Here is a 25,171-nt window from a genome sequence, read left to right on the forward strand (position 1 = left end):
CTTATTCAATATTAAAAAATGCTTGGCTAAAGTTACTTGCTTTTCTGCTCATTTGCAATTTGTCCTTTTGTTCTCTTTGTTCCCCTGAGTGACCAGAAGATCTGTGGCTCAGCTGTCTGGCATATGAATTAGAAACAAAGTTTATGAAATAACAGAGGCATATCTTCTTAGTGCAGGGCAGGTGAAGCTGTGCATTCCTTTTCCAGCTCCACCTGAGTGACGGTGCATTGATCAGGGCACTTCCTAATGCTGCACATTACTATTCCCTGTACAGGAGAATACAAGTAAGAAGACTCTTTGTCATGCAGCTTTCCTTAATTGTCACTATCATACAAAGAGAAACTAGGCTTGTCATTCCTGCCAGTAACTTAAATTCTTCCTGAAGCAAAAGGGGAAAATCATTGCAGTTATTACTCAAGTTATACCATTGGAAAGATTTTCTAATATAGCGAAACACCCTGTCTTAAGGATAAAAAAGATAAGAGAAAACTTGTAATGGGGAAGTGCTGGGTGCCATGTTGTGGGGCTTGGTAGCCCTTTGTGCCCTGGTTTTTGAGCCACTCTCCCCACTGCTCCAATGGAAAAAATCAGCAGAACGACACCTGAAAAAAGTGAAGAGAAAGTAAGATCCTGCTTGTACTACTCCTCAGGTAGCATGCACCTGCTTGTCTCTGTTATCTGGCATCTCTCTCAGGGCAAAGTTTCTGCTGTTTCGCTCTGGAGTATACAGTGAAGATAGAAAAAAATCTGCATAGTCAGAATGAAGTTTCAAGTCTTGAGTCAATAAAAAAGGACAAAAATACAATGATTTGGAGCTTAAGAGAATAAACCTTTATTTTATTCTTGGCTTTGAAAGAGCATACTGAGAGTAATCTCTCGCAGTACATTTCAGGAATATCCAGCACCTGAGCTCTCTGGGTCTTGAAGGTCAGTGCACTAATTTTGATAACAGTAAGTTGTTAAGGAAAGTGAATGCTGCAGTACGTTGGTGCTTGTAAATCCAGTTTGAAGGGCATGTGAAGGATTAATTTAACACTAAACAGAAGTTAAAACCTTACAGCAATGAAATTGCAGATGCATGTTCTCAGCCCTGGTGTGGCAGTGCTGGTTCTTAGTCCATGCTTTTGTTTAGCAGCCAGACTAATGCAGACTTGGGCAGGTGAACATGAAAGGGCTTATTTTAAAAAATCTTCTTTTACTCAGAGGAAAGCTGATGGAATTATTTCAGCAAAAGACTTTCCAAATGTTGACCTCACCTAATGCTGTCCTTGGATTTTACTTCTGGAACAATTTCTCAGCTGTAGCTTCTAAGCTGCAGTACTTTACCAGAATCTGTAGGAGGCTGGTGTTAAAAACAGGAGTATAATTTTGCATGTTGTGTGTCATGCAGGCAGCAAGAGCCCAGCAGCAGAGAAGCTGCTGTACTTACGCATGTCACCTGCAGGGCTGGCCGTGACTACTGCTGGACACTGTGCTCTTATCAGAAAACAAGAAAAAGCTTAGACCATCTGTCGCTGCTGATTAATGCCTTTGCTTTTAAAGGTGCTGGTGGGAGAGCTGTTTCTAAAGCTAATAGCAAAATTCAGGCAGTAAATAATATTTTGTTCTTAGTATTTCTATTTTGAAAGATCTCGAACAGAAGTGTCACTGTATGCCTACCCTACATAAAATAAGTAAACATGAACAACTTGTCCCATCAAAACATAAATTGGTATAGAGGTAATTTGTATTTCATTGCCATACCAACATGATTTTTTGTATCAGTTATGCATAGTTTAGGGGTTTGCATTCTCTGTTTAGATTGAAACAAGTTGTGTGCAAAACACATGGAGGTGTAAGTCAGATTTTTTGTCATCTGATTAGACACCAGATCCAAGCTTCTGAAAAAAAACAAATCTGCTGCTGAATGCAACTTAGGAGTTTTCTTCAGTCACCCATGCTTGTCTGCTTCATGGCTAGTGTTTATGATTACTTAGTTACAGAGCAATACATGAAAGTGATTGTGTCCTGGTGAATAACATTAATCCTGCACACATTGCTCTGGCAGGACAATGGAGCTGGAAAAACAGGCTTTTTTTACTTCATTGAGGAGGGAGCAGGATAGGAGCAGTTGCTGGCAGCCCTGCTCTGGAAAGCCTGACAGCTGTGGTAATTTTACATCTGGGATTAAATTCTTCCAAGTCTAAGCAATATTGAGTTGGTCATGTGCAGGGGAGAGTCCAGCATCCTGCCAGCACGTGAGCCTGCTTTGATCGATCTTCAGATCTTTGAATTCCTGCCCGTTAAGCTCCTGGACTGGAATACAGGTACCACCTCTGCTTCTTATAGGTGTAGAGAACTCCAGACATACAGCACTCCTTACGTACAGAGGTGATTCTGTGCTTGGGCAGCAATTCAGTCATTTAGCTAAAAAAGGTACAAGAGAATTCTGTACTGTAGTTAAGAAGTGGTTAAATATATAAAGCCATCTGTACCCAGAGGAAGATGACTGAAAACTAATATGTGTATATGTGTGCATACATGTATCTGCTTGTAGGATCTCTTCAATGAAACGTGCATGAGGGTGGTCCTGAGAGCAGGTGAATCTGCTGTATCATACCTGGGTGTTAGACACACTGCCACTGCACCAACTTCTATCGTGTGTTTCCTTACTCACACTGATTTTAGCTGAGAACTGTGCCTAATTCCCAGGCTGGCACAGCACAGCTCACTCCCGTCTGGTTTAGTTTTCATCATCCCTTCATCACCATGGCATCAGGAAAGGGTGGAAGCACCAGGGGACATGCTGTTGGCTGAGACGGGGGAGATGCAGCGTTCTGCATCCACTAAGGCAGGGCAGGGGTTGGGAAGGGGAATAAAATGCTCCAGCTGCACCAGCTGCTCGAGGAAAGGAAAAATACTCACTATGAGATACACTTTGTGTAGATAGTGAGAGCTAGGCCAGGCACAATAGTGGAGCTTGGATCAAATCATGCTGAAGTTGATGGTTTAGGAGGAGACCTACCAGCCAGATTGTCAGCTGGTGTAAACTAGCATCTCCCTTGGCATCTGAGACCATGCTGACTTACAGCTGGGCATCTGACCTGTAGTGGCCCATCATGGGAAACCTGAAAACTGAAAACACTATCATGTTCTTTGCTGTTGGAATCAATGCTTTGGGGATATTGAATACAGAGAAACCATGGGATAACTATTTATGATCCTTCATTGAGGTATTGAGATTGGTTTTAGGTATTTTGCTGAGTTTTTAATGGAAAGGACTTACTGTATATAGACACTATGTGCTAATAATGGCAATTAAAAAAAAAAATTATCAGTGATGATGCATTTCAAAACCTGGTCATTTAAAATAAGTCTTTCCACCCAAAAAAATGCTTTTGAAGAGAATGTTTTCCTCTCATGTTTTTAGCATCTAACTAGCGATGTTTCTGTATGTATTTTATTTATTCAGCCAAATCTGCAATGTGCCTTGCATTTTTCCTTCTATTTGTTGCTTGGATACTGCATAAAAGCGCTCCCTGAAGTATAAGTAATGTCTAGCAGAGCATACTGCAAAGCGAAATTCAATATGGGATTTAAAAATGTTTGCTAATTTCTGTTAACCTTGGAGCTCTGCTAATGGGGAAAGATTAGTGATGAAATAATTCTCTCAGATCAGAGGTTTGATTCTTATCTGGAGGTAATATCCTGGAGAGAGACAAACCCAGATTGCCTTGAGAGGAATTGCCTTGATGGGGGAAGAGTCAAGAAGAAGAGGAGCAGGGATGAGGACCAGACAAGTAGAGAGGATGATGAAAATCACCTCCCAGTTCCACTTTTTTAGTTTCTAGTGTTCTTCCTAACAGGTTTGAACCATTCTAGGCAGCGATGGAAGCACTATTTTTTTGCCAACCATTTTGTATGTGTATGATGTTTTTTAAAGTTTTACTTCCCTTAAGTGTTATTAAGCCTTTTAAGGTGAATGAGAGTCAAACGTGGACAGTATTTGTACATATATTCTACACTTGTGTATAATGTGATGTGATCTGGTATAATAACTTCAGAAGTTTGAGACAGTTAGTACTTGTTAATCACAGCTTTTTTGCAGAAATAGGCAATTCTCAGGGAAATTTTATGGGTGATATTTGGTGAATGAAAGTTTTTGAAAATAAACATAAAGATATCTCTCCAATATTGGGTTTGAAAGTGAGGCTTTCAGCTCATGTTTCTACATGTAGTATGGTTCTTTAGAAACCAACCAACCAAACCCCACAAAAAACCAAACCCAAACCAAAAATAAACAAAAACTCCCCAAAACTTCCTAATATTTTCCTTCTCCTTCCTTTTGAATGAACTACACTGCAAAGCCTGTACTACCTCAGCTTTTCTGGAACTTGGTTGCTTAGGTGTAAGAGGATCTAAAATTCTGTAGGGAGTCCAATTAACTTCTAATTTAGGGGCTCAAGCTCCTCTAGTTATGGAACTGGCAAAGTGGAGAGGTACTTCTTTATTTCTCTCCCATAAACTGACCACATGTGACTGTGGCTGGTCACAATTGGGATATATTTGTGAACGTTAATATATTTTATGTGCTTCCTGTTCTATCTATGCGAAGCAAGGGAAATAGTGGAAATAAATACTCTGGCTTATGGAGATTCGTAAAGATCAGTGTGTTCCGCTTGTTGTTTCCACCCAATTTCCATTTTGCTCAGGAGTAGCAGGGGATTGAATTTTCATGCCTGAGGAATTACGGTGGAGCAGCAGCGCATCTTCTGTGTTCATTGTCAAACTGGAAAAAGAGAAAGCAGTGTAAAAGAAGAAAAGAAAAAGGAGGGTGGGAATCTCTGTCTCTTGCATATAAACATAGGTTAAATTCAGATAGAGGAGGAAAGGGGGTAGGGAGAAGCAATTAAAATAATTCAAGCCTCTAAAAAAGCACATTAAAACCCATAAAAAACAATTTTCTGGATGAAAATCAAGAAGTGTTTCCATGCCAAAATTTCACAGAAAGCAAGTATGTTAGGTGTGTCCTTCTGCACCATACTTGATTTTAATAGACTTTGTAAGGGTTATTCATGTAAGTCAGGGAGCAAACCAAGTGCTTTTTGTGGGCTACAAATAGAACTCCTAAGCGTTTCAGGGATGGCTTTCCAGCTTTGATGAGTTCATGGAGTACAGGAAGTGTTGCAGGTCAGGATAACCCACTTGGGGTTCTCCCACAAATGGGATTCCTGCTAAACACCAGTGGCTCCTGTAGCTCTTTTCTGCGGGCTGTCCTGGCAAGTGTTCCACTCTTGCAGTTAGCAAGGACACTCTGTTACAAAAGTCATGTCAACTTTCCTGTTAATCTGGGACTTGTGTAAACTGAAACCTTGAAAGCAGGTGAAACTGACCCAGTTTCAGTAATAAATTGATATTCTGGCCTCTTTTGTGAAAAAATTCCCAAAGGTTTTGTGCTGCTTTGGTCTCAGACGTCACAACCTGCAGGTTCATCCTGAGCCCCAAACTGGTTTGTGCCTGGGACTCGGTGCAGAGCTGCTGGAAGGCCAGCCTGGCCATGACAAAAGGAGAAGATGAGAACAGATCCTTGTTGTTTCTATGTTTTTTCAATCTGCCCCTTTCCTTTACATTTTTATTGTGTTGGTCCTCCCAAGTCCACATGAGTCACAGAGAATATATTTGGAAAGGACTTAGAGGACCAAACATCTTGGTGTTTGCCACTGACTTAAAATCCCCTTTAAATAGAAAAATTGAAATACTTTTAGAAATTGAAATGTTACTTAAGAAAAATCTCTTGTTTTGTTTGTATCTATTTCACCTTCTTCTGGGACAGTTTCTAAGCATTGCAGGAAATGGCGGGTTTGTAAGATGAATGGTTCTGTTCCCACTAATACCTGCAGAAGAGGTAATTAACTTGGCATGCTAATTTCTGCTCTCTGTGTGGGCTGCTTCTCTGTGTGTTCCAGTATCTTAGATATAAACTGGAGGGAAACCAGCTAACTCTTCAGGATTCATGTTATGCAAATTGTCAAATATGATAAAAATAACTGTTTCCTATTACATTCTAGAACAATCCACAGCAAAAAAAACACCCCATCTTTCCTGACTATTGCATATATAGGGAAGAGATCCTGTTTTTGCTGTTCAGATGGGAGTATCAGCAGAGAAGTAAAGAAAACCAAACATGAGTATGGATTTTCAGTTCTTAACTGTGGTGCTGAGGGGATATGTAAGAACTTTACCCTCTGTCAGGATCAGAGCAAATGTTATGTGATTCTGTTGTATTTTAGATTAATAAATCATCCTTTTTATCTTGTAATTTTTTTCTAGTTAGTCACCAACTAGAGAATTTACAAGAGCAAATAAGAATAAAGAGGAGTGACAAGAGTGATGATTAACCAGATTCGCAATTATTGTAAGCTCTGGTGTGCATTCTGCTTCCCCCTAGAAAGATAATTGTCTTTTGTGGAGTTGTAAGGTCATATCTTTTATTTCAGGACACAACAGTGCAAAGCATGCATTTGTTTTATGGTACCCAGGGTACATTTTCTGCATTGCTTTCTTGGTTTTCCATGTATTAATTAAATGAATGTCTTTTGAGGGTGGACTTGTTTTGAACACTGAGTCCACCGCATGTACGATCTTCATTGTTGACCCAGCAAAGCCAGCAAATATTGGTTGACTTTAAGGGTGGAAAGTAGAGTGGTTTGATGGGAAATTAGTAGCTATTCCAATTCTAGCAAGGCTGTGTGAGTAATATTAACATTGTGCACTTGCCAGTTGTTTTCTGCAAAAGTGATGAGCTGCATCCTTGGACAGGAATTTCTTATTGTCTATACCTTTTTTTGAGAGTATGCTTTTTCTGAAGGGTTTTCTTTTAGCTAAGAAAAGCAATAGTTTTGTTCAATCTTAGAAGTACCGATGATGAGGCATTTGGATGGTAATTTTATTAGGCCTTACATTAGTTTTTTCCTTTGTGGTAGAAGCCTATTCACTTCAGCAGCAATTTTCAGAACCACGTAAAGACAGATCCCAAGACAGATCCTTTTCTGTTCAGGGGTAAGCACCTGCCTCCAGATGTTACTTGTACACTCATAATATTACCGTAATTAACCTATTGTTCTCCTTGAGGCTTTGCAAAGCTCTAAACATGTCAGCTAAGTCACAGCTTCCATTATGGTTAAGTGGATAATCACTTGTGTTTTTATTTTCTGAACAAGTACACAAATAATGCAAGGCATCATTACCAGTCAAGTACTTTGAGAGAGGTACAATACAAACAACGCAAGCAAAAATTATTTCACAGCTAGGGGGGAAAAAACCCAAAACCAGCAACCTACCCCCCGATATACTAAACTTAGTGTATAATTTGGCCCTTCCTCCAATGCTGTAATCAGTGATGAATTACACCGTGGACAATTTCAAGCTGTGTTGATTTGCTAAGTTACACTTGGACCAGTGCTTGAAAGTTATCTTATCCATGGCTTTAAGGCATTAATGCCCCTCCATAACATATTATCTAATTAATGTTAAGGATTTAGTAAATTAAAGAGAAACAGAAAACCAAGTAGAAACCAGGGACAAAAAAGGCCTTTGTGCATGTGGGAGCTTTTTGATCAGTTTGATGCATTGTTTCATAGCAGCAGTTAACATCTCAAGTTTACTCATTTAGAGTCAACAGCAAGCAAATGTATTAGGATTGATGTGACCCAAGTTTTTAAGAAGCCTTGCTACATACAGTGTAGAGTTTCACAAACACAGGCAGATCCCATTTTGCCTTGCTCTTTCTACTGAATTACTACCAACCTCTGAAGCAGAGCCTTCAAAATGCAAGCTGAGGCCCAGCTGAGCAGCAGTAATCTCTTGGCAGATGAGTCAGCAGCACCTGGCCATCCTAGTCCCTGGGCACTGATACCATCAGAAAGTCTGTCACATCTGTTGCTTGGGGACCTGTTGTTCAGCCCAAATGCCAGCCTGGATGGCAGCTAAAAATGAGGTTGAAATTTCACAGTGAGGGCTGCCGAGTTCTCAAAAATGTGTTAGGGCCTTGTGTCTCTGTTTTTCAGACCTTGAACAAAACAAGCTTAAATAAATAAACACAAATTATTCCCCTTTCCCTCAGCTTTTCCCCCTGCTTGCTGCTAACCTGCACTGCTCCAAACCTGCTGCCATTCCTTCTCTTTTTAAGGTAGCATTTAGTGCTACTGGCAGGCCAGAAATGAGGAGGACAGAAAGGGGACATGGACAAAAAAACTCCAAACACTAGCTTCATTATTTTCAGTATTTATTTGGAAATCTTAAGCTTACCAGATTCAGCTGTCCCCCAGGGAACAATCTGAAGTCTAAATTCATGTATGTGTTGTTAATGTTTTATGACAGGGTGGGGGAAGCCAGTCTGTGTTACACGTGGGTCAAAGCCAAATTATTATTTTTAGCTCTAATGTTTTGGTTTTGTGATATTTTACTTTTTAATATTTTTATTAATGGCTGCATGCATTAGTGTGTCACCTGCCAAACGTGCTGGGAAGACTTTCAGCTGTCGAAAACTTTCTGGCTCCTGATTTGTGGCCTTCATGGTGTTAAAAACACCCCAGCTCTCTTGTCAGTCACTTGGACTTTAGTTTTACCTTCTGAGCTCACATAGCAACACCTGTTTGCTCAAGGTGGGACAGTAATGAGTTGATATGCCTGCAGGTAGGGCCTGGCTACCTGCCTGCTCTCCAGGGGAAGGGTTTCGGTTAATTATAACATAGGTCAGGCAAAAGCTGCTGTTGGTGGAAAGCTGCAGGAAAAAAATTTGTGGCGGAAATAAGCCCGTACTTGTGCGCTGGGTAAAACGTGCTCCATGAACTTTGGGGGCAGTTTGCATTTGTATATTAACGTCTTGGTTTGCCAAGCTCTCTTCCTTTGTAAATTTTGGAGCCTTATGTATTTTTTGTGTTGCCCTTCTTTCCTCCCACCCTAGCCTGGAAATCCCAGAGCCACAACCATAGTCTGAGGGTCCCAGTGGGCTGGAGGGACAGCTGGGATTATCAAGGAAAGGTTTAGCCAGAGCAGGGGACTCTCTGTGCCACACCAGCACATTGTTGTCTGGAGAGCAGTGCAGGTGCTTCCTCAAGCCCCCCCTCCCCCCACCTTTGCCTTGCAAACATGAAAGTGTTTTAGCTGCCCCTGCAGACAATCACTTTTGTCCCTGACACTGTAAAACCTGGCTTGTAGTGTAAAATCTGTAGTGGCCAAGTGTAGATAGTGCTGGGAAAATTGAAGGCCAATCTTAAAAAATGTTTCAGGATCTACTTGAGGTCTGCTGTTGTACCAAAGGTCTTGTCTAAATGCAGCTAATATTGAAATAAAGGGGTTCACTGAAATATGCTAGTAAAAGCCCTTCTGTATCAAGGTAATAAGCAACTCTGGACTAGGGTGATGTTGTTGTTTTAAGTAAAACAGTATAGTTAAAAACCATAAATATTATAAGTGTATTTATGACCTCGAGAGCAATGCACTGGGCATTTTTAACAGCCCCTGTGTGTGGAAACCCCAGCTTCAGTTGGGAAGTGTTGAGTTCTATCACTTTCCCCTTAATTTACAGTGTTCATGGTTGGACTTGTTGCATGTTTGTGTTGGTAGAGGCTGGTTGATTTTCCACCTTAGGCCTAGCAGGAGCTGGGAGGCTGCAGCAAGTCCGTGGGAGTGGACTGAGCTCCCACAGAAATTGTCCTCACATAAATTTCTATATGACTAAAACTTGTGAAACAACAGTATCAAAACAAAGGCAACATTTTGAAATGTTTAATGAGGGGACTGAGTGGGAGGAAAAGAGAACACGAATTCCATTGGAAAGGAATTTGGAAATGGACGAAGAAAAAAAAAGAAAAAAAAAATCGAGTGAACATTATCAGCAGTTTATAAGAATGAACAGGCAAATGCTGCACACTGAGAATATGAATGTGGATTTGACCTTTTAATTTCACTTACGAATAAGTGAGGGCTGGGAGCACGTGCCCCTGAAGGAAAACTGACATGCTCTGTCTCATACCATCTGCAGGAGCTGCCTTCTAGTACTCAGCCCAGCTGCTGCAGGGTATTAAGGTGCCAGCCAGAGGCCAGGCATCCTTCTTTACCTTACAGCCCTCCCCTGCCAGGGCAGGGGCCAGACACCCATTCATCTTGGAGTAGTACCCAGCGCTCTGATAAACAAGCAAGGAGCCACATGCAGAGGAGATGTCAAAGTCCTCAATATAGACGAGCGACCTAAACCGAAGTGATAGGAATTGGCTGCTTAAAGAACCTTTTCACAAAGCTTTCGTTTGTTCCCAGGGTGCTGGAGTGTACATCCTTCCGTGTCCCCTCCTCGCCTGTCACTAAGCACCGAACGAGCGCTTCTGTGTGTGTGTGTGTTACTTTTTCAAGCGGCCGGTCTCGCAGATAAATAAAGAGAAGTGCTCTCCTTTTCGTGTGATAGTAATCTGAGACTTTTCCGTTACATGAGGCTCTTAACAAAAGATTGTAATTCCACCGGCTTGGCTCAGGAAGATACCACCGTCGGCCGCGGCCGCGGCACGGGGCAGGGAGCGAAGGGCTGGGGACCCCGCTGCCACCTGGGCGCCGTGTCCCCTTGTCGCCCCGGGCCGGCGCGGGCTGCAGCGGGCGGAAGAGCGGGCTGCAGCCTCGCATGAGCCGTCTCGCTTTTTCCCGTGCTCCGCCGCCCCTTCGCCCTTGGTACAGCCTCCGTTTCCTCCATCGTGCTCTATGGTAATCAAGTGACATCAGCCCGCGCCCGGGCGGCTGCTGGTTATATTACAAACCAGCAGGAAGGTCTGAGGTGTGCGCGGCTCCGGGGAGCGCTGGCAGGGGCGGCAGCGCCCGGCTCCACGCTGCCTGGGCTCTGGGGCTGCACCGCGGGCTGCCTTTTCTTTGATTTCGTTCCGACAGAGGCAGGCAAGCGTTCAAAACCAGATTCCAGCGCTTGAAAGTTGCCTGTAGTGGAACTGGGTGGGGGGGGGAAGGAAAGAAAGAAAAAGAAAAATAACAAAAAGCAAGCAAACAAAAAAACCCCCCTCATAGTTCTCTCAGGTTGACTCGGTCACAGACAACTCACCGCCAACCCGCACTGCTGGATTTTGAACCGAAGCTGTTGTTTACTTAGGGCTCAGCGAGAGCCTTTTCGCTAGGGACTGAAGCAAAACTACCGAGGAAGCTGGGATTTACTTGGATATGTGGTAGAGAAACCTGTGGTTCCTTTATGCTGCAGTTCATCGTATCCCTGTGTTACCTGTAAATGGAATTACAAAAATCAACCAGTATGCCCGGGCCATTGTCCCCAGGATATGCAGCTCAGGTGCCGTATAACTATAATCAGTTAGAAGGAAGATTCAAGCAGTTACAAGGTAAGCCTGTGCTGGTTCTTCTCTGTAGGTGTTGCTATGACATGATCCCTGTAAATATGTTAGTCCGGGCTTGTTCTCATTGCATCAAGGTGTTCGTGAGAGAGGCCAAAAGTGGTGCTGTAGGAAAAAGCTTTGTGTTCTTTTGAGAGATACTGCGTGGCTTTTACCTCTCTGAAGGTGTCCTCATTATTACACGGCATAAAGATCCGTGTCCAGCATTACAGATTAGGACTAACCCAGACCAAGTTGCTTAAAACAGTTAGAGGGAGAGTGAGGAAGTGGTCTTTCTGTTTGTTTTGTACTTAAATAAAGTGCAGTCATAGCTCTGGAAATTAATCCTAAAATCCTAGCTTTGTTTGGGTGCAGTTCAGAGTGCCAGAGTCCTTTCTAACTCCCTGTGTACCTCTTGTAAAGGTGGGTGGCTTAACTTCTTCAAATGAAGACCAGCTGCATAATTTCCAAACGAATTACCTTGCTCATGTTGTAGAAGATCTCTGAGAAAGCGTTCATGTACTTTAACATTCCCAATTGTTTTCATTTTATATTAAGTCAGGGAGAATGCCCTTTAATGTCTTCCCTTAATGTGTGAGAAAACAGGCATTTCTTGTGGGGAACAGTCGGGCACTCTCTAAAGGGTAGGCCTCTGACCTGTGCTGGAAACCCAGACTGTTAGCAGGGCAGAGGAGGAGGAGGGTTGTGCCCAGCAACTTTCTACCTCAGACAGGGTGAAACAAGCTCTGCTCTTTCTCTGTGTAAGGCATGTCCCAGGGATGAATGAACTCTGCCATTGCAGTTTCAAAATAATAAAAAAAAATTAACCAAAACCAAACCTCCTCCTCCTCTACATCCATGTGACTCGGTAAATAATCCCAGAGCAGCCCGAGTACAGGGAAGTTCAGCCCTTCTGTGCATGTTTCTTATTTTACTCTGTCTGTGCCACAAGTGTGGTCCTGTGGTTCCTGTCAGAGAAGGAGGAAGAGCCTGGTTAGTGCAAAGAATGTTCCTATTTGCTGGCTTAAGGAGGGAGGAAAAAAAGTATCTTTCATTCATAGTACTTTGTTTATCTTGTAAACTGGCTCACAGTAATGGCTGCGTGCTGGAGGTAGTAAGATAAAATGACAGCATCTTAAACACTGGCAGCATAGACATTCCTCAGGCAAGGCATGGAAAATCTAGGCTCCAAACTTGCACATGAGGGAATATATTAGAGGCTTTATCTTGGACATCTGTCAGATCTTAGGCTGCGGTACTTGTTTGAAAAGAACGAGGTGAGTTTGTGGCACGGGAAAAAAAAATACTGGCTTACGCCTTGTTCTTTGCTGGTTAAGTTAGCAGTCTAAAGAAGGCAGATTTTATCATTTTCAGGGTCACTGCTTCAGGAATCCATTATCTGTGTGTTTACATCACACTGAAAGAGGAAAGCAGACCGCAGTGTTGAAAGCACAGAAAGTGAGTTTTCCCTCCAGTGGAATGCACTGTGTTGACTTAAAAAAAAAAATAAATTGCAATGCTCTCCCCAAATGTACTGCAATTTCCTCTAACAAAAGAGATAAACTGCAGCGAATTCTTCTGCAAGTTTAAGGAGGGACCTCTCACATTGCAGAGAAGGCAGGCAGACTTGAAAAAGTGTGCTGCAATGATCTTGTTCAGGGTGGAGCTTAGGTGCAGGAAAGGTTTTTCAATTATGCACCATGAAATGCTCAAGAACCATACAAAATGTGTGCTGTAAAGGGAGTGGCTTAACTCTGCTGACAGAGGGGTGTCTTTCCTTGGATTAATGACTCTTTGTTTGAAGAATATCTAAAAAGCCATTTATTTGTAGTTACAAAATTTTCTGGTGGTTCTTGTTCCCTTCACAGAAGGCTCTGGTGGAAACATTGGGTGTTCTGTGGCACTGGGCAGCGCTCAGTGCATCTGGATTCAGACCCAGCAGAGATGAGCTGAATATTGTAGTATTTTTAAATTACAAATTTATCATGGTTTTTACCTATTTCACCATGGAGGTATACAAATAAGAGCAGATGTTTCATACCTTCAGTCTCTGGTAAAGAAAAAAATCAAACAACCCTTTTGAAGCTTTCTTGCCTTTTTAATTTTGTGTTTGCCTACCTTGTCTTTCACCCCTCTTGCCTCTGGTAGAACAGCTCTCTAGGGCAACACCAGTATGAGCAACATACAGGGCTACCGTGTTCCTCCACACTGAATTTGCCCTCATTTTTCACAGTTCCTGAAGTTTTCATGTGATTGCACAGCTTTGTACTGGATTCTAGCAAGGTCCTGTTCAGATTTAGTGAATCTTGGGAGTTTTCCTCATTAAAAACCCTTAGCAGCATATTGTTTTGACTAAAATAACACAGAGCAAGTGTTCAGGCCCTGTACAAAGCAGAAATGAGTAGAGGACAACTCTCTCTGATCTCCTCTTTCCTAAGAGAAGACAGTACATTAGCTTTAGCACTGGCAGCTTTACATTAGAAGAAGAGCCATCCTAATTCTGCCCCAAAATCCTAGGGACAAAGGAAGTGCAGGTTGCAAGTGATCACAAAGACACTCCTACATTTCACCTCTTTTAAATGCCTTGAAGTGATGATTGTAAGGAAGCTTGTTCAATTTAAAGCAGATTTTCCAGCCCTGCCCCACTGGGGTGTGAAGCCAGGATAAGTTGTGGGTCTACATGGAAGGAGCCAGACTGGGAAGAGTCACCTTGCAGGAGATCTCAGTTCCTGTTTCCTCCCTGGGCCAGAGTGAAGCAGGATGAGGCAGAAGACACTGCTGCTACGGACTCCAGGTGGTCTTTGTGTCAAAGGAAACCCTGGAGTCTTGTGTGTGACAATCGAGAAGTTAAGCATACTTAGTCCGTATCCTGGCGAGAATGTCAGCACAGGTGTGGGGAGAAAAACGCTTTAGCAAGTTGTGTTTCCTTTATTAAGTTTCAGTAAGTTCTTATTATGGTTAGTTCGCCCAGTTCTGGAATGATAAGTGAGAGATAGTATCAGTGGTTGCTATCATCTTAAACTTAGGTGTGGAGTTTTGGTTCTCAGGGCCACTTGTTTGGTAGGAAGGGATCATGTTGCAGGGCTAGAGTAGCTCTCTGCAAGTAAAGACAGGGCCCCAAAACTTGTTTGTGGAGAACCTGTTGCTGTGTAGCTTGTGCAGGGTACACTAGGGCAGAAAATTTGCCCTGCTCAGTCGAGGAATTAAATGGAAAGCAGATCAGAGAAGTTCTAATTCTAAACGAAGGCTGTCACCTGTACTGCACGAATGGGGCAGAAGCCTATGAATTGGCTTGGTGCAGCCGTAAGATTTGGCAGGAAGAGTTAATTCAAGTCTGGAATTCGGAATGAGATCCCTGCGGCTCCATCACCTTCCCCAGGGCAGGCCAGGGAGAGTCAGTGCCACTGGAAGGCCATCACCAGCCCAGAGAAATGGCTGTCAGCACTGCCTACGGGCTCCTTTCCACCTGGTTGACAGGACAGTGTGGGATTTATTCACATTTCTGGCACTTAGTGGCTTGGTGACTTTATCAGCTCCTGCAGAGTAATTGGAAAGCTGGGCCTTGGCTCTAAGGCTGTGCCCTACGTGTGAAATTCCCAATGGTAATTACAAAGGCAAAGTCCTTGGGGGCTGGGGGTGAGCTAGATTTGTGCTCCTGATAAATGCCCAGAGGAAAGGCAGCTTTCACAGGAGCTCTGTGATGTACCCTGCTTCATTTTACATTTCCATTTTGTTTATATTTTTTAAATGTTGCATTTCAGATTGGAAACTGGTCATTTTTAGTGGGTGCCTGATGTGTTTAAGTGACCAGGCTGCCTGGGTGGAAATTTTGTTTTATATTTATTTTAATTTATATTTATATTATATTTTTATGCATTAATACTCTATTTTTGGTATTATTTTACTACTACTTTTGAGCCATGTTAGAAATAGTAAGGTTTGAAAAACTTGACAGCTAATACAGTGACCTCTGGAAAAAGCCTGTTGGAAAGGTGAGCTGTCTCTCCCATCAGAGGTGTTTAAGCCGGCTTCATATCAGTTCTGAACTGTTTCATGGTGATGAAACCCTGACTGTGGCTACACTGCACTGCCTGCACAAGGAAATACACTGCAATCTTCCAAGTATCTTTGGTATCTGGGGCAAGAAACTGCTCTGATAGCAGTGTCCTTCAGCAGGGAGCTCCTATGATCTGCAGTGACCTGAATGGGTTTGCTCTGGACTCCAGTTTGACATAAAAAGAGGCACAGATAAAAATAGATTTTTAAGTGATCAGTGGTAGTTTGCTTTGATAATGCAGGGATCTGTATGCATAGATTGGTTCCCATCCACACTGCAGAACGGTGGGAATATTTTCCTGTATTTCTGTTCTGAAGCAGGGCTTCTCCACAGTTTTTCCTGCAAGAAATTTTTTATCCACAAATTCCTGCCAAGGGTAAGCAGGCAGCTCCCAAAGTCTGCAGGAGTTGCTGAAGTGCTGTCCTGTGCTAGGGCAGGGACATCTGCCACCCCCAGGATCCTCTGAAGGTATGTGGGTGCCTTTTGAAAGTCTTCCTTGTTGCTAGGTTTACCTTTTAAAGGATTTGGGGCTCCTGTGAGCAGTGACCTGCATAGCTACAGGCAGTGATTACCGAACTGAAGGACATCCTACTTTGTCTACCAAATTGGTCACTGGCGTTTCTTGTCATGGTAATTCCTGTTAAAGGTGAAATGAGGAAGGCTGAATTTCATTGTAGATTAAATGTGTCTGGTTTACATGGATCCCCCCCCCCCCAACCTCTCAGATCCACTGAAGTTGCAAATATATTCATACAGTTGTGGCAAATTTTGCTCAATTTTTCTGCTGCCTGCAACTGTCCCAAAGGCTGCATGTGTCACAGCATAGTGCAGTCATCTGGCTTTGGTGAACACCTAAGCCCCAGCTAAACAGTTGAAAAGCCTTGCCAGATTTGCAAAGAGTTTTTAAGTGATCTCAGTCACTGTGTTTTGAATGTACATTTCTGTGAGATGTTGGCCCTTATTCTTTCCCATGTAAAGATTAATGCAAACTTATCTGAAAGGTAGGCTCAGTTTTAGGGCATCTTAGCCATCCGTAACAAAGATGGTAGCTGAATATTGGTGAAAGTCTTCGTCTGTCTAGAAGTATTTCAAACGTATAGGTTATTAAAAAAAAAAATATCTTGCTAACTAATGGAATATATAATTTAGGGATTTAACTCGGAGGAAGTGACTTGGTAAGTGTTGTAACTAACATGTCCAGGTTCTTCATTAACATGGACATTTGTATGCTAGGACTCGTATTTGTATACTTATAAAACCAACTGGGCAAATTTAAACACTTTGAACATCCTTTTGTAGCTCAGAAATGATACAGAGAATTGCAGTTAGACAAGGCTATTCAGCACTACCTTATCTATAATTTCTGCCCTTTCCAGAAGTAAAAGTCTATAATTCCGTTGTAGAAATTGTGGAATGATGCACAGACACCATTATTTATTCCTAGTCCTAAATATTGCAGCAGGACGGGGAATCTGTGTTTCTTGCCCTTCCTGTGGACAGGGACTGATGAAGTGAGTAGAGTCAGAAGTGAAAGCCATGTTTAGTGACCACATATGTTGTCTGTTAATTTTATTACACATAAACTAACTTGGCCTCCACATTTTTTAATTTTTTTTGACTAGGTGATCTATAGCAAACCCATGGAAAAACGTTTTACAGAAGGTTCTTGAGTAGTTTTACCTATGAAGGGTAAACTTCAGAGCCACCCAGGAACTTGAAAAAAAGCCTTCAAAACTTTCACTGGAATTCTTTCTCAGTCCTGATATTAAAAACAAAAAACAACCACAACAATCAACCCTGCAAAACTGGTTACTAGTTTTTTAGGAAAACGTAGCAGAAAGTTCTTGTGAAAGACTTTCTTTCAGAATGAACAGTGAGAAATAGTCTAACTTTGTTTTGTATTTTTCCTGTTTTAAAGGGCAACTCAGTACAGCGTGGCAGCTCCTTCTTGTCTGCTAGATAAACTGATACCATGGCTCAAGATTAAATGAGTACTAAGAAATTTCTCATTGTTAGAGAAATAAACAGGATTTTGATAATCCCATAGCTACTGAAGACAACATTTTGTTGCAAATCCTGCTTTCTCTTTCAAAAAGCTTTGAAATTGCTTTTATGTCTTCAAAATTTCCAGAAATTTACCTTTTTTCAGTGTAGGTGTTGGTACTTGTGAAGATACAGAAGGCAAGTTAAAAGACCACAGGGTAAGGTATTTCTGCTAATATGGCCAGTGTTGATACAGTTGAAAAAGCAAACGTTTAAATTGGATTTAGCTCCTCACTGAAATAACTGTGAAAATTCACAACTCTGAGTTGTTGCCTCAGGGTTTTTGTAGTCTGTTCTCTTCAGTTTCTATTTAGTTTATGTTTGTACTATATTTTTTTAACTGTGTGTATAAGAAACTTAATTTTAAACAGAAATCTCTAGGCTCTGGAACAATTTTGTTTTAAAAAAGGCAATTCAGGTGCACTTTTGTGGCTCTGAAATCGTGGAGTAAACAAAGCTTGTAAGCTGGTATTTTCCCATGGGACAGTAGGGTATTCTGAATACCCTGGGGATGATTTGTTGCCAGAGTTAGAACAGTAAAATGATTTGTGTGATGTCCTTAGCTGGGGTAAATCCCCATAGCTCTGCAAAACTGGAAACGCAGCCGTTTGTGCTAGCACAGGAACTGGCCCTTTGGTGTTTCTGCATTGCACGTCTCAAGTAAGCTCAATGCCCTGGACCATCTTCATGTTTCATAGGCATTTTGTAACCACACAGGAGCACAGGCACCTATGCAAAATATTTTTCCTATCCAAGAACTCAATTCAAATTGATAGTGGGTTTTGCCATTAACTTCTGTGGAAAGTAGGGCAATAAAAACAAAGCAAAACACAACCTATGGACTAGATGAAAGTGGTGATAAAAAGCCAGAGCAATGGTAGGTTTTCATTCCTGAGCTCTTTCTCAAATCTGTTTTGTGATTTCCTCCTTTATTTTTTTTTTCTCTTTCTGTTTTCTGTTGGGTGCATACTTTGGCTATTACAATGATGAAATGCTACCTAATCTAAGGATAAATGGTGAAGAAAATAAACGTACAGATTTGCAACGTGATTCACAAAGTCTCTGTTTCCTGTTCTCTGTCCTGAACTACTCTTTGGTGATATCCCAGTGCAGGACAGGGGGTGCACCCTTTCTGCTCAGAGCCTGAACTTCATGTAAGAATTAATTGAAAGAATATTTTATTACTAACAGTTCAGAATGTCCTTTTATTCCAATTAAAGTTGAATTAAGAAGTATTAGGTATCAGCTATTAAGTCGCAGGGTATGACAATGAGATTTTTCTTATGTACAAATGAATTCTCTTCATTGAATAGACATGTTTGGGAAAACTGGCAAACCAATTTTGGGAATTGCTCGGCTAACTTAAAATGTTGTGGTGAAGCAGATAGACTAAAATAAATAAGATAGTTCAGAATTTATTTTTCTCTTCCCACAAAAAATCAAATCTGGAATTTCATTTGGAAGTTCGTATCTTGGGCTGGCAGGTAACAATCCTTTTCCCACTGTCGCTGTCCAAGTCAAGTGACGTAATGACTCTGAGGAAGAAGATTATTTAGTAAATATCAGGCAAACAACTCCCATCCCAACTAAAAATTAGTCCTTTTGGAGTAAAGGGTCACTCCTGGAGAGAGTAAGGAACTTGGGGTTTACTCTACATTCCAGCAGTCCTGAAATTCAGTACAACAAGAACAAGGTGGTAGCCTGGCTTGTGGAAGCAGAGGATATGTGCATGATGGGAGAAGGGGAGCTTTGGGGAGGAGGGCCTTACTCTAACTCAGCTTTGGACGTGGAATTTCATTCACATACTGCACATGGCTAGCACCCACAGCAATTCTGGCCCTTCTGTCCTGTGTAATAGACTGAATGTAATCAAGGAGGGCACGTGAGTCTAAAATTGCTTGCTGCTCCCAAAAATGCATGTAGCTGAATCCTTGCTTTTCTTTCAGAGGAGAAAAGACTCATGCTTGTGACTTTTGGAGACTACAGTCATGATGGCTGGGAGAGCCCATGTTAACACAAAAGACCTTGTGCACTTGCTGCTGGAATGAGGGTACCCCAGGCTGAGAGCCTCCTTTGTTGGTAGAGAACTACTGTAGCCAAACTAATATTAACCAGTCTCGTAGCTGTGCTGAATGCCCCACTGTTTCACTTAGAAAGAAGCTTAAAGAAAAGGCCCTTCAGTTTTGGAGGGGAACAGTGCAGTTGAGCAGACAGGCTGGCAGTCAACTGTGGCATAGTCTAGGGGCCATGCCCATGGCTTGTCAAAGGTCTTGTGAAAGATCTGGCATTCCTGAGTGGCCTTTTCACAAGATAACTGGGATTATGGATAATTCCATGTTCAGTCAAGTTTGGCTCCTAAAAAACAGGAGCCGAAACTCAGGAAATCACAGTCCCAGTTGCACGTACATGACAAACTTACACTGGACAGGATCAGTTTTCTTTTAGCAGATAACTGGTAGAATGCACTTCACTGTTTTTAGTAAAACTGTATTAGGATTTGTTGAGGGAGACAGGAGGCCATAAGTATGACTTCTTATTCGCAGGTTTTGAATTCTTGCTATGTTAGCAAACAGAAATGTCGTCCCAAATGGAATTGCATTTGTTGTCCCTTGCAGAGACTGCAAACATCTCTGCCTCAGATATGGTCAAAATGGCCAGGCATATGTTTCTGAGCATTGTTTTGGTTTGGGGGTTGGTTCCTTTAAGTTCTCTTGTCTGTGTTAGTTCTATCAAAGCTGAGTTTTCAGGTAGAATAGCTGTTGACCAAAGCTATGGCTGTCACCAAAGACACAATGAAGAAAGCATGGTGGCAGGGTTCAAAAATTATCTTACTGCAGCATTCTAATCACAAGCAAGGGGTGACCTTATGCCTGCAAAGATTAAACAGAACAATGTGTCATTACAAACAGATTTAAGAGTTTATCTGAACCAAATAAATGCTGGCTGCCCAGATTTTTCTTGGAAAAAAACCCTATGGTTTTATAAAGATACCTAAATTGAACTTAATGGCTCAGCAAACTCGTCAGAAAATTAGTCAGTGTGCAGAGCCCACTTCTCAGATAACCTGAACCAAAGCAGCCCTGTTAAAGGCAACAAAATTGTACAACAGTAGAGTGCCAAGGGACTCGCTGTTGGGATTTTGTCTCTCAGATCCCGGCCTGTTCCTTCATTCTTCTCAAATAATAACTCGTCTTTGGTTTGAGATTCTCCACAGTGAAGCTGTTTGTTGGGTTCAGCCTTCTCCTTCAAAAAAAACAAATGCCCCAAAAGTCCAGTTCTTACTGCTGATTTTGTCCAGGCAATGTTTACATTTCTTGAAAATATGATCTGAATATGAGTTGTTTTCAGGGAAAAAGGAAAGTGAAAACATGGCTGTCTCATCTGCACTCAACTAACTATGGTTTGCTTTGGGTAATAATTAATTCTGCATTTAATTTAGTGTCTTTCCACAATTATTTCCAGGGAAACTAGACTAACTCTGGTAGTGCAGTGGCCATTTTTTTCAGGGTGTGTTCCTCTTTTCGTCTTTTTGGGATTGTCTAGCAGTATAATGAGAGAGGCTGCTCTGGAATTGCAGATGTGACTGTACTTTGATGGCAATGTAACATGACTGATAGCCATTATTTGATGGCAATCAAGTAGGTTTCTGAATAAATACAGGAGGTGTCTAGAAATAACAGATGTTGGTTGTGTTCTGAACTTAGGACCTTTCTGCTATTCTCATGTATGGGGAGTTTAATAATTTGGGTTAACCCTACCTTTGACTCATAAAATGGTTTAAAGATCGTCAGGTTCCAACCCCTCTGCGATGAGCAGGAACACCTCACAGTAGACCAGGCTGCACAAGACCTCATCCAACTTGGCTTTAAACATCTCCAGGGAGGTGGCATCAACAGCCTCCCTAGGCAACCTGTTCCAGCGCCTCACTACCCTCCTGGTGGCAAATTTCTTCCTGATGTCTAACTTAGTGTCTTGTGTTGTTCCTCAGAGATGAATTGTACCCTGTCCCCTATGTATGACTTTGCAGGCTTTGTTCACCCTGTGTGGTATGAGTTGTGTTTCATCCTCATGACCTCACCTGGTTACGTGAAGGTGTGCTCCATTCTAGCTCAAGGAAGTTGTTTTAGAAAATCAGCAATGCCTGTAGACAGTTTCCTGGCTGTTCCCTAGTTGACATCCTGGCCACTGTCACTTCTACAGGTGCACTGATAATCCAGCAGCCTTGAATAGCAGATGCTGTGCAGGCTGTATCTGGACATGACTGTTAATAGCTGTTCCCTGAGTCCTTATGGAAGGAGTTCACAGAGCGAGACATGGAGGTTATGACACATTTTTTCCATACATCTGTTGCTGCTTATATATTGTTCCATGTTTCTATCTCTCTCCCAGAGTAAATATGTTAATAATGATGCCTGATATTATACAATCCCCAAGATATAACTACTGATTTACTGGAACACTGGATCCTAACAGGTGAGCTGTGCTGATACTTGCCAGCATATTAATGCTGATGATGCTCGGTGCCACTTTAAAGATTCTTACGTGTCCTCTGTGCCTGGGGCCAGCCGCCTTCCATCCAGTTCCTTGCTGCATGTGCTTTTTGTCTACGTAAAAGCAGTCACAAGTTGCTCTGGAGAACAGACAGCACTTAAGGACACACAATATGGAAAATCTCTAGCCATTCAACAGGTCCTGGTAGTGGCATCCTCCATAGGGATGGAGTGTAGTTCTACACTGGCTCTGGGAAAGCTGCTCTCTCCAAGCTGGGTGTGGCAGGTCTGGAACCTGCGCCTGCCGGTTGTAGCAACACAGACTAGAACAGCAGCTGAGAGCAGACTTTTCCCCCATGTGTATGCCTAAAATGGCTGGACAAGATGGTGTCATCTCTGCAGTGTCTGTTCCAGTGGGCTTGGAACAGGACTGTCCTTTCCCTCTCCTCCAGTCTCTGGGAATGTGGCCGATCCCAACCAGTTCCCAGCAGTTTTCAAGTGTAAGTTTGTGAACTACCTAATGCCAGAACACCTTTTGTTTTCTGTGCTATATAAGCCAGCTCTCCCTTCTTGTTTAGCTCCTGCTTCCAAGTTTAAAAGCATTTCCCTGGCACCAGCGGTGGGTCACTGTGGACTTCATATTGGTGTATTCATGGAGCTTCTTCTAATGCATGAGCATCTTGTGAATTTGAGGTAGGCTGAAATGCGCTCGTAAGTTTGGAGACCTGAAAAACAATGAGCTGTTACATCTCAGGCTTCAGGGTCACACAAAAAGGCACACACAATCTCTGTAAGATGTAATAAATGCATTTTCATGCCTGTGTAAATGTGTATCTGTGTGATTTGGCTACGAAGGTGTGTAAGATGTATATAAGCACACAAATAGCGTAACTCAAAGAGCCCGTTCACATATGTAAGGCAAATAATTCTGTGCTTAACCAATATCTGAATTATTTTTTAATGGCATTAATATCACATCAACAGACACTCAGGATCATTAATCAGGCACTTAGCTTTCAACAGTTTCCTTTATTAATTGCCATATTTCATAGTCACAGCAATGTTTCATGTTTTGAGGGAGGGGAAAGCCCAGAGTACAGAGCCTACATGCAGTGTGATTAAGGAGGCATCAGTGAAATTACTTTCATCAAGAGTGTGTGTGTGCTTCTTACATTGATTATGCTGAGCTAATGATTTTTGGCACTTAATTTTCTCTGTGTGCTAAAAATTAAAGAAAGTGAATGTAAATTATTGGCAACTCTCATGGATAGCTTTGACAGAAGCCCCACCTTTGTAGCCATATAGAGCTTTTCAGGTTCCATTGTCGATGCATTGCACAATCAGTGCAACTTACAAATCCACTTTCAAGACTAGAAAAACAAGTGATGTTTCTGGATGCAGATACATATTTAAGGTGTTTACAGTATAATTTTACCCAGCTAATTCCTTCAAATTTGTGTCATCTTTTAAATCTGGGAGAGATCTTCAAGAATTTAAAACAAAGAGTGTTGTTTTTTTTTCTGGTACTGCTTTGAAAGTTATTGCATGGGCAGGAAATACTGTGCTGGAAAGGTATCTTTCTTGCCCACTCTTGCATAATTTCAAAGGCTAAAATGATTTTGCTTAAACCTGCCACATTGTCCCACAAAAGCAGATCTGTAAATGACCTTTGGATTGTAATCAAACAGACCAGCAGGAAAATTTTGAGGTGAGGAATTATAATGTATTTGCAACTTGTTTGTACTTCTGAAGTCCCAAGAAAGCAGGTATGGCATGGGAAGAGAGATTTTTTATTACTATTTCTTTTAATTACCACGTGGATTTCTTAAAAAATAATTTTAATACACAGAGTGTCTGGTTGGAATGTGTGTGTGTGTTTACATTGTGGTTCAGTTTTCTGTAGCTCTTCTTAAGCAAGTGAACAGGTGAAGGCATCAGTTCTGCCAGTCTGAAGACAACTCCAGGACTTCAGCTGGAGCTCTGCATGATGGGTTTGCAGATTAGAGCCAGAGAAGATTAGGGATTTTTCCTCTAATGCTTCTTATTAGCAGTTTGTTTCAAATCTCATTAAAATTCATTTTTTTAAACTCCCTTATTAGAAGTAATGGCATGTTACTTCAGTTATACAAGTAATTTTTGTTGTAATCTGCAGTATTTTCATTGCTGTTACTCATTCAGCTTTCACCTTTGGGATTTCGTTTAGATCTCAGGCTTGCTGAGCCATGGCCTGGTTTACCTGTGGCATTATTGCTTTTATTCACCAACCTGTCAGTACAGTGTAGAGTGTCTAACTCTACAATACAGCATGCAGTTAACAAGAGTAAATTGTTATGTGACCATGGAAACTGGGTGAACTAAACACATTATTCAGCAAGGCTATGGAATCAGCTGTTATTATTAATCCCTGATCAACACAGTGGTTGTTTAAATATCTGTTCTTCCATTTAAAACATCTCTGTGGTAATGAAAATTATAATTTAACAGCAATTAATTATAATGATAACATCACTTTGCACCAAGATTTAATATTTTGAAAGGATTAAATGCATTCATCATAGATTTATTTATTTTCTATTCATGCTTTTCATTAAAGTGAAATTAGATTTAAACATGAAACCAACAAAGGTTTGACATATCTTCCATGTATTCTTGTGATTGAAATGAGTTTCTAAAGAAACATGGTCAAAACATAACAGTTTTTACTTTCTCTCCCTGTAATATCTCAACTTGTGCCTCAGATGAAAGAAGAGATCCCACAACTCTCTGAAATCCCTTTATGGGATTCTGTAGGAAGAGTAGCAGTTCAGTCTTCTGGCCTGTTCTTGTTTAAGCTTGCTAAAATTCATAGAATCGCAGAATACTTTATGTTAAAAAAGGAGTTTATTTGGTTCAGCACCCCTTCTTAAAGCAGGGTGAACTTGAATGTTACATGAGGTTGCTTAAGGATTTGTCCTGTTGAGATTTGAATATCCTTAAGAATGGAGATCCCACAGCCTCTGTGGGAGCTGTAGTGTCTGAACACCCTCACAGTGACAGCTTTCTTATTGATATCCCAGCAGAATTTCCCTTGCTTGGTGCATCCAGCCTTGCACCACCAGCAGGTCTGCTTCCACTGGGGTGGTGCGTGCATCCATTTTGCTGTCTTCATGGGGAGTGCTGAGTCCTGATGCCCCATCCCTTACTGACTCATCTCTGTTTAACTGTTACAATTTTGTATTTCCAAA

At 41.6% G+C, this 25,171-nt stretch overlaps 1 protein-coding gene across 5 annotated transcripts in view; it reads left to right on the forward strand.

The window, feature by feature from the left end:
* Positions 1 to 25,171, forward strand: part of SPTBN1 (spectrin beta, non-erythrocytic 1) — a 130,840-nt gene that overhangs the window by 45,870 nt on the left and 59,799 nt on the right. The window contains exon 1 of one of the 5 annotated variants that reach the window (XM_051615813.1): positions 10,800 to 11,366. The exons of the other annotated variants lie outside the window; for them this stretch is intronic. Coding sequence (XP_051471773.1) covers positions 11,258 to 11,366 — 109 coding nt within the window. The 5' untranslated portion in view covers positions 10,800 to 11,257. Of the gene's footprint in view, positions 1 to 10,799; positions 11,367 to 25,171 lie in introns of those variants that run through there. 5 annotated transcript variants of the gene reach the window in all.

The sequence above is a fragment of the Apus apus genome, chromosome 3 (genome assembly GCF_020740795.1).
Source record: "Apus apus isolate bApuApu2 chromosome 3, bApuApu2.pri.cur, whole genome shotgun sequence".
Classification (NCBI taxonomy): domain Eukaryota; kingdom Metazoa; phylum Chordata; class Aves; order Apodiformes; family Apodidae; genus Apus; species Apus apus.